This window comes from Rhyacophila brunnea, unplaced genomic scaffold, assembly GCF_057557595.1.
Source record: "Rhyacophila brunnea isolate RB1 unplaced genomic scaffold, BYU_Rbru_1.0 scaffold_13, whole genome shotgun sequence".
Taxonomy (NCBI): Eukaryota; Metazoa; Arthropoda; class Insecta; order Trichoptera; family Rhyacophilidae; genus Rhyacophila; species Rhyacophila brunnea.
Window position 1 is genome coordinate 12375049 of NW_028232785.1, and position 10694 is coordinate 12385742.

The 10694-nt window shown below is 35.0% G+C and overlaps 1 protein-coding gene across 2 annotated transcripts in view; it reads right to left on the reverse strand.

Annotated features, from left to right (window-relative positions):
- LOC147076509 (ovochymase-like) overlaps window positions 1-8741 on the reverse strand; it is a 63686-nt gene extending 54945 nt beyond the window's left edge. For both annotated transcript variants that reach the window (XM_085941161.1, XM_085941160.1), the window contains exons 1-4: window positions 8661-8741; window positions 7305-7396; window positions 4310-4388; window positions 1491-1571 (exon numbers count right to left, since the gene is read on the reverse strand). In XM_085941161.1, the coding sequence (XP_085797287.1) occupies window positions 1491-1571; window positions 4310-4388; window positions 7305-7362 (218 nt within the window). In that variant the 5' untranslated portion in view covers window positions 7363-7396; window positions 8661-8741. The remainder of the gene's footprint in view (window positions 1-1490; window positions 1572-4309; window positions 4389-7304; window positions 7397-8660) is intronic.
- Window positions 8742-10694: the final 1953 nt, after the last annotated feature.

Consider the following 10694-nt stretch of genomic DNA (forward strand, 5'->3'; position numbering starts at 1 on the left):
TCTAAATATAAAGAGGTCTCTGAGAAACAAAAAACCTATACATTTTCAACAGCTGATGACAACGAGTAGGTACTATATTTTTTCCCCAAATACTATAATTTTGGAGGCTCTGTACTATAATTCCACTTTTAAAAGATGGCAACACTCATCTGGTATGTATAAAATGTACATTCATTCAATCTGTGCGTGAACAAAATATACAAATAATCTGTAAACATCCACTGCAGATAGAGTTGTCAACTGTCCCGATTTGGCCAGGTTCGTTCCGGAACCCTACTCGCAGATGTATCTGAAGTATCTTCGTCTGGATAACAATAGTCGTCATGGTTGAATATTCGACCCTTTAGTAAAGTGCTCCGCAACCTTTTCCAACCCATGGCACACCAAAGGTCTTCCCAGAATTCCGCGGCACACCACACGTAAAACAATTTATACACCAATACATGGACTCCACATCCTGAAGGGGGACCCAAGCCCAAGATCTTTGGCGGGCCCCCTTACCTATCGCTAAAGTTAAAGACAGTGTGATACTCTAAAATAGCGTTTTTCAAATAGTGTTCGAGGTAAAATTAATCAGGCCAATTCTTAGATGCTTCACATCACCAATTGACGGGTCCCGTGATACTCTCGATTAAGACCGAGGGTGGTACGGGGCGGGTTTAGTGGAGGGAATTTAACTTCAATGGTATTGATTTTATGTTTGGCGATTTTTATATGGTTATATTCTATTTAAATAATTATGGTTAGTTGTCGGGTTAGGAATAATTATTTGTCGAGTATTGATACAATAATAATAAATTGTGTCCTACAATCACATGTTTTAAAATATTAATACTTACTAGTTACTAGCGTAGTAAAATAGCGCCGCAGGCTACTTTTTTTACTCGAAAATGGGAGCTGAACTGCGATAGCCTTATCGGAAATCCGAGGATATTTTTTTATTAACCGAAATCCAGAAACTTCGGCAAACTTCAGTTTTTGCGTCCCGTCGTTTATCAACTCAACAAATTCCTCTCGAATTTATAGGAAAAGCGCTTCTATAGAATTTTCTGCATTGGTTGCAAAAGGGTTTCGTATCTTGTCGCATTTATTGTATGATAGTACTGATGAAATTTCTTTTGCAGCAAAGTTAAATGTTTTTGAGAGGGATCCAAAATTAATTGCTTGTTTTCAATGGTGGTTTGGTTGTTCCTTTGGACTTTGACTTCTTCTGCCAAAGTTCCGTTTTATTTTTGACTTCTTCTAATTTATCAGAGCACATCAATATATTTTCATTCTGACCTTGCATTGTTTTATTAAGTTCATGCAGGTGCTCAAAAATATTACCAGCCATGTACGAAAATTTGGTTATTGCACCGCGGCAAACCTAGCATCGTCTCGCGGCACACCAGTGTGCCGCTGCACACTGGTTGCGGAGCACTGCTTTAGTAGATAATAATAATTATTGTGTTATTTATTTACTATAACAAAACAATACATAAACCACTCACCCGGGAGATTCCCTTCGAATTCGCAATGTACTCTTAAGGAAATCATTTTGCGCATGTGTTGCAAGTTTTGGATCACCAACACTAAAAATAAAACCGCAGTGTTACCAATAGTAAATAATTACCTAATTAAAAGGCTACAAAACGATTTTGGAATTTTTTTAAATAATATAGTATTCTTACTTTCATTTAAATTTTTATTTTATTTATATCGAATAAAATATTATAATAATTGATAAATAATTACAAGATAAAAAGAACTTTTCATATACCACGTTTTTAAATTTTTTGTTGAATCATATAAACTTGACAATTCTATGTATTAATAATTTAGGACAAATTAGGCAATTGTCAACAAATCATTTTTTTGCTATTTTGCAACAAACAAAAATATAGAATACTGAAATGTCATTTTGATCTCCATAGTAACGCACGTATATATTAATAATTTAGTTGCTAGGACCACCCCCTTAGCAACCAATAATAGTGGATTGGATTACGGATTTTTTCCGAAATAACTTTTCATTCAAAACAGAATTAACTGAAAATGAATTCAATTCTACTAAAGATGGCTAAAAGTATTAAAAGAATGCATTGGCATAGTGTTCTGATATATTCTAAAAGTTTAAAATGTCTAGCTAGTCGGGAAGTTGGTTAAAAATCGATTGCAAGATTTATATTGGATAAACAACCACCGGATAAACAAGAATACGAGCTAAGAAAAACGTGGTAAAATGGAAAAACTTAAAACAAACATATGCAACAGTTAATTTATTTATATTTTCTGGAAAAAGCAATGTTATTAAAATTATAAGCAATAATATAAATTAGTTAAAACTATATTTTTTTGTAAAATCAATTTCGTCACCTTCTAAAGAACTTATCTAACTACATTTTAAAGATAAAAATATTCATAAAATATAATGTAATAATAATAATGAAAAAGTCTATTTTCCAAAAACACACTATTTTTTATAGTTTTAAAAAAATATAGTAAGTTTATTTTTTAATTAGAAACAAGTATATATGCGATGACCGAGAGGGCTAACGTTTCGGCCTATTATGCCGCGAGTCCCGGGCTCGAATTTCATGCTGTTTTTCAATGTGTGTTTACACCCACGGTGGCCGCGTGGCTTAAGCGTTGGACTATCATGCCGTGGGTCTCAGGTTCGAATCCTGGGTCTGGCAAGTACACATATTGTTTTTCAATTTGTGTGTGAGTCAGGGCATGGACCTAATAGGTTGAGCAAGTGGTTGACATCCATTTCTCGTAAAAAAAAAACAAAATCTGTTAATACAAACCTCTACTCTGTGGAGGCCCATATGATCCTATTAGGATCGGACATGGTCGGGAGAAAAAGTTTAGACCCAGAGTGTAGACCTGATAGGTCAAGTACGTAGCTAACGTCCATTTCTTAGGATCGCACATGGCTTAAATATATATATATATATTAATTAATTGAAAATGAAAATTATTAACAAAATTTATTAAACTGGAGTTTTAAAAATCACTTGCTGATCGCCTACTAAATGGACCGGATGGAGAAGAATGGGGGAAAACAGGCCTCGATAACTGCGTTCCGGTTTAAAATTCTGCGCATAGCCCCATGAGATCTCTTTGTAAACCGATAATTCATATAATAAAGAAAACAAATAAAAAAATCTTTTGATAATTTTTCTCCCGTGCTGAAGTACCTAGTAGTTCTATGGGAGGAGTCCAATCTCTTTGTTCTTTGTTCATAAAATTTAATGTCAGACCCTCAGACACCCGTGTCATTTAATATGACACGGCTGCCTGTGGGTTGGGCACAGCTGGTTTAGTTGGACGGTACAATTCCAGGGATGGCGAACCTATGTGATGTGTGGTGTAACACTAGTGGCATGCGAGATGATTTCGCATGGTAATGCATAGGTGCTTACTTATAATATTAAAAAAATATGATGACATAGCCATGGGTATTTTCATCGGTTTTTCATTTATTATGTTTACCAATCGATGGACAAATGTAAACGAAGAAATTCATGCATAAACAACAAATCGTATTGTACAAAAAATAGCAGGCAAATCCTTTTCAAGAATAATCATTTCGTTTAATGTAAAAAATATAGAATAGAGAAAAAATATGGCATAGGTCGGTCCTTAGGATCGGGCAATTAAAAATAATAATATTCAATCAACAAACCTTATGAAATTAATTTTATTATGGGTATTCAATCATTGTTAAATTTAATAATTCATACCCACGGTGGCCGCGCGGCTTAAGCGTTGGACTATCACGCCGTGGGTCCCAGGTTCGAATCCTGGGTCTGCCAAGTACACGTATTGTTTTTCAATTTGTGTCTGTCAGGGTATGGACCTAATAGGTTGAGCAAGTGGCTGACATCCATTTCTCGTAAAAACCAAAATCCGTTAATACAAACCTCTACTCTGTGGAGGCCCATATATTATGATCCTATTAGGTTCAAGTTTCAAAAAAAAAAGTCATTCAAAAATAATAACTTTACTGCTTGTTATTTTGCCTCAAACAAAATCTCCAAAAATGGAAGATTGTTCAGTGATGAAGAATATAATATGAAAGAAGAGTGGTTTGAATGCTTCCATGATCTCTTTGAGAATTTTGAAGACAAGGAACAAAATATTCAACGAATAAAAGATATGCCTTTGGCTAGAGATATGATGAAAGATATAATATCAAGAACTCAATTATTGTATTTTTTAAGATATTTTATTTTAGAAAACTTTGAATTTTGGCACGCGTGCGTAAAAAGGTTCACAACCTCTGTGCTATTCATTTGTAAAGTTTATCAGTTTTATTTCTCACCTGTATATTAATGTAGGTTGAATTGACCTTTCGACGAAGTCTTCAGATGTTTTCGCAGAGAATGCCACTGATATCAATCCTATGAAAAAGCAATACAATAAATAAGTATAACATAAATATTAATACAATCAAACAGTGTCAAAGAGTGGAGGTAGATCACAGAGATTCGACAAAAATGGTGCACACCAAGCCAGTGGCGGATCAACTCAAGTGGGGGCCCTGAGCAGTAAAAATTTCTACTTAAAGAAACTCTCATCAATTTATTAGCATAAAATATAACAAAGGAAGAGAAATAAAACTTAAAAAAACATATTATTTTAAATAAATTTTCATCTTGCTTTATTTCTAGCAAATTCGTCAATTATTTTGGCAGTGTCAACTCGGCTTAAAATTTCTTGCTCTATATACAAAATGGCCATACTATTTAATCTTTCTTCTACCATAGTACTTCTCAAATATTTTTTTTACATGCTTTAAAACAGAAAACGATCTTTCACCTGACGCATTAGATAAGGGGATTGTTAAAAAAAGGTAAATGTGCCGCAGAGGTGGACATGAGATTTTACAACTTTCTTTTTAGACCAAACCAAACCTAACCTAACATAACCTAACCTAATCAAACCTACCCCAACCTAATATTACCTCATATAATCTTAGTTTGTGATAATGGTGTATCAAAATGTATGAAAATTTCAAATTTTCAATTAACGATTATTGGATCGAAAAGCCGATGCGCCGACAGAAAAGGGTATTTATTAAAATTGTCTACATGGAATAAACTGTTTTCGTAAAAAAAGTTATAAAAGCTCGTGTCCACCTCTGCGGCACAATTACCAAAAGAAAATTCAATAACATTTCTACATTTGGGAATGTGCAAGACATTTATTTCTTTGGCGGTTCGATAGATGTCTGTTGTGGTTTTAATATTATCCTTGTTTTCTTTAAGAAATATTAAAAAATGGTCAAATTCATCTTCAAAAGTTCAACGTCAGCAAAAATCTTCTTGATTATTGCTGAACCAACATTCACACGTCATGAAAAATTATTAAATTCGCTGCATTTTTTTATTGTTCGGAAACTAGGACTTAGGTACCGAGACCATAATAAAGTATGAATAATAGCTCGATTTGATATAAATAAAAAAGATTTCAAGTTAAACACATTTATATTTTTATAAAAATCGATGTTTTTTAAAATGAAAATAAAAAATATTAAAACTATGAATTAGTCGCAAATCTCTACGTAAAAAAATAGAAAACTTAATAAACTAAATTTAATAATAAATATGACTATAAAATAATATGTGATAATAACATGAGACCCTGCACCAAATTCACATTTTATAACATTTTTCGTAAATTTTGTATATTTTTCTTTTTAATGTTTTCAGATAGGTACATACTTATTAATTAATACAGTTGAAATTGTAAATTATAAAAAAAATGTCTCAAATTGCAAGCTTCATGTTTTTCAGCTAGGTGCCTCTTTAAAAAAGGCTCAGTAAAGGTATCACCTTAATGATACTAATTGTGATGTTTTTTAGAATTTACGTTGATTTTTATGTAATTGAACTTTAACTTTAAACAAATATTCACGAGGCAGAACGCAATGTATAATTTTATTTTCCCACGATGCGGAGCTATAATTTCGGGCAGTTCACAGGCTGGAGTTGAGCTCTTGCGCACCCCGGTCCATCTCGAGCGCTGGGATTCATATGTTTTGTCAATACACGACAAAATCACATTGACATTTTAGCCGGCTCTCACATCTAAACTCGCCTCGTCTGCCGCGCAGCCATAAATCGACCCTTCCAAAAAACTTCGATTCGGTGTTGAATATGAAGACCGCGCAGATCTACCTGATTACAGTTACACGTAACCTTTGAAACGTATAGATATTTGGATGCGGCAATCGGCGATCCGGTATAAAAATGACCAATTCGTATGTGTTTGTATGCGTCCTGGCGTCTTCGATTCGCAGTCAGAGAAGCATGCAACTTGTCGATTGCAACAATAGATATTTTTCTCAAGCTAAAAAGTCGTATTCGACCAATCTGCGGAGCTCCATTTGGCAACGTGTGTTTTGTGAATTACAATGATATCACATTGACGCAGTGACGTCCCGTGAGGGTAGGCAGATTGAGCGTCGCTTGGGGGTGGCAGTTACACGAAGGGCGGCAAATCGAGAAGAATCAATGGGTATATAGAAATAACTGTACATAAGCTTAGTTCCATTAAAAAATTCAGCTCACTGATTGGACAATTACTTTAAAAGTTTTAATATGACTATAATTTTTGTCGAGTTCGCGATGTCTAGCTTACTTCCGTTATCTTTGGACGTCACGTTTTTAGTGAACAGCAATGACATGTGCAGATTTGTGAATTATATTTGAATTGCGTATAGGTAGGTAGATAGTAAGTATATATTATTTCTTAATTTTTTTTTAAATGTTTGCCAGTCACTCACGAGTTTTGGAAGTTGTCAGGTGTATTTTTAAATGTATCTGAAACCGTGGACTCGCAATATAGTACCTATATAAAAGCAGAGATTGCATTTAAATTAAATTTAGTGGTCCATATATAATATCTTGTTAGTAATGTACCTATCCATACAACACATTTCTTAGATATTGGAGTCATGAAAGTATGATAAAAATACGATGTAGAAAATGTGGCGGCATTTTGGCGCTGCCTAGGGGCGGCATTTTGTCTAGAGACGTCACTGCATTGACGTATTCAACACGTTGTAGGAGAGATGAGTTTAGGTGTGCGATCCGGCTCAGGGGGTTGTACCTACAGTAAAATGGAGAAGATTTGTGCAGTAAACATAAAAATATAAACAAATAAATTGCAAAATAAACCTTAAAAACAAAAGAGACTTTGTATTTCGTCTGTGATCTTCCTTAAGGCCAGATGCTAATAATATTAATAAGTAAGTACATTAAAAACTCATGATTATCAAGTTTTTTTTTAGTAAATTTATTATTATCACCCACCAATGAAAATAGTCGTTAGCATCAGAACCGGTTGATCTCTACGTGGTGACATCATCATTGCCAAACGAATAAAATAATATTTGAAAGTTCAACTGAAACAAGAAATTATGATGATTTGTGAATATATTATTTTCATTTGTGTTGTTTGGAGTTATATGTAAATTGTACGTAAAATATTTCACCGTAGCACAGTTCGCCGTGAGCTTTATATCGGAAAGAGGTGGCCGTATACTATACGGTCTCCAATTTTATAGATTCAATATGAACAACAATTCAATTTTCATGGCCGATTTTGGCAAAATTCATGAATTCAAGAATGAAAACCTAACCTAACAAATAATCCAGTACATATAATATTTACTATTAGAGCAAATTCGTGGTGTGTAGGTATTTACCTCACTTATCTGGTTGACTCACCACCGCGGCCCCCACAAGGAGGGGGTTGACAGGGCTCTAGCCTAGGGGCCCGGGCTCAGGAAGGGCCCGGCGTGACGAGTCGACCGATAAGTGAGATAAACACAGACCATAAATTTGCTCCCACGGTGGTCGCGCGGCTTAGGCGTTGGACTATAATGCCGTGGGTCCCAGGTTCGAATCCTGGGTCTGGCAAGTACACATATTGTTTTTCAATTTGTGTGTGTAGGTTGAGCAAGTGGCTGACATCCATTTCTAGTAAAAAACAAAATCTGTCATTACAAACCTCTACTCTGTGGAGGCCCATATGATCCTATTACGATCGGACATGTTCTAAAGATAAATTTGCTCTAATAGTAAAAAAAAGTCGCGGCGCTATTGTAGTTCAATAATAATTAATAAATAAAATATTTGATTCCATATTAAAAATACAAAAAATCGCTAAAATACACCATAATTTTACCGCCTACATCCCCCCCTCCAGGTTCCCCGGCCCCCAGGCTAGAACCCTGTCAGCTCCATCTTTTTACTAATTACTAATCGTCTTTAACATTATTTTACTTATTTACTTTTTCATATTTTATAATATTGTAAATGATTATAACACCATTCAACTCATTCAATCTTAACTCAGCTTTGCTCTCTGAGTTGTTTCACTTTGGATCGAACTCTTCAGAGTTCTTCCCCTTTTATTTATACCGTGTATCTCTATTTTGAAATTAGTTGACGAATAAATAACACTGAAGAGTGAAGATTAACATCCAACGAGTCTTAATTATTATCGACAATAAATACACCTTCCAATGGAAGATGTGAAGGATCTGGGGCCGTTGGTAAGGATTTCCTTTGCCGAACACAATATAAAATATAACAGATAGTTTTATAATATTATGTTATTAGTATATTAATTATAAAGATTAGAAAATATCTATAGTTACTTACACAATATAATATCACAAAAATTACTTCCTAAACATTATTATTACACCAAAATGATACCACGATGACAGTTCAACTATGTATGAATTAAAAATAGGTAAATGACATATAATATAAAATATTTGTACCATGGAAGTTCTAACATGTTGACCTTTCATTGCAATGTTGTGTAGAAAAGTAATTGACAACAATTGGCTTTACTTACTATTATTTATTTTTCGTGTTGTTTTAATTTTATTTAGGTAGGTATCTCAGCTTGTATGTTTTTATATTGTTATCAAGTATATAATATTATGACTATTAGATATATATACTTAATGACATTTAAGCCTTGTCTACATGGCGCGTTTTGACTCGCGCGCATTCGTGGTACATGTGACCTCATTGAGTCGTCCACGACCACTCGCGCCGTAACGACTGTCGCGCGCGGTCGACGTACAGGTGACCTCGTTGAGGTGTCCACATTCACTCTCGGCGAATTGCGGCGAGACACGCAGTGACGTCACGAGATAAAATTCCGCCCCTAGGCAGCACCAAAAAGCCGCCTTGTTGTTTATGCAGTATTTTATCATCCTTTCTAATATCTAAGAAATATGTTGTATGGATACATTACCAACAATATATCAGACAAATTATTCGAAAACCTGCACGTGTCGTTTCTGGTCACCAAGGAGGTCGACGGCCAACGGAAGTAAAGTAGATATCGCGAACCCGATAAAACCAGTGAGCTGATTTTTTCAATCGAAAGATATTTTCGTTATTACTAAGTTTAGGTAAGTAGTAATTATTTCTATATATTCCAAATGATTCTCCTCGATTTGCCGCCCTTCGAGTAACTGCCGCCCCTAAGCGATGCTCAATCTGCCTACCCCCACGGGACGTCACTGCCAAACGTTGATATTTTACCTGCTATACCCCGTACAAACCTCACACGACGACTATCTACCGAAGTTATTGCTGATGGCGTCTCAGCAATAACTTGGCTAGATAGTCGTCGTGTGAGGTTTGTGATTATGGCGTCTATTTTTCGCTGACCGGAGTGGGGTCACTCGGGCCAAACCCGTCGCCGCGGTACAAATCTCGTTCTACAAAGGAAGTGAATGAATTAATAACGTTAGTATACGCATACTGGGGAGCGAATCAAATAACCCCTAGGTGAGTAAAAATGTCGTTGTTCAAAACTGATAATTAAGTCTATAATAATAAAGCTTATTTAGTATTTTTATCAGGCTTTTTATATGTGATTAAGAAACGACTCAGATAATAATTATTATATCATTATGTCCTTATTAATAAACTCATATTATTAGTTAGTAGCTTGGTACATAATGTATACTTTGAGAAAGTAGGTACGTATGTATATTTAATATTTAATGGCTAAACCCACCGCCATCTTTAGATTAATAAAGCCTGAGCATAACTTTTTGCACAAGCAACGAGTAGTCGACTGCCATACTATTTATTGATAACGTACTTACAAGCAGAGTTTGGTAGGTATTTTATAATGACTGAAGAGTATAATAATAAGTTATTAGTTATTGTCGTTTAGAATCGACTGTGACATTGACAAACGTCCTAGTGTATTATGATATTATTATACACAGAAGAAGTTTACTTACTTTGATCGTCACTACAATTATTAATAACACATAACCACTAAATCAGATGAACTCCAAGGTCTCCAAGATATGTTAAAATATTCTTAAACTAAGAATACTCCGACAAGTGAACACGACAGACGCGTCAGTATGAGCACTCTATAGACAATGACAGGTCATCCATAGACAACGGGAGGGGCGAAAATTAGGACCAGTCGTGTAATGTATCGGCTTCCTTCTTCAGTGGGCAATGCTAAACTCCACCACCTAGAAAGTCGTCGAGCCGCCACTGTGTTGAGTGATTTCTACTGTCGCCGCTAATAGTGAATTTCTAGAGCAAGGTGTCCCATCCCTATGGTTACATATATAAATAATTATACGTATCTCACCGTGGCACAGTTCGCCGTGAGCTTTCTTATCGGAAAGAGATGAAATTTTC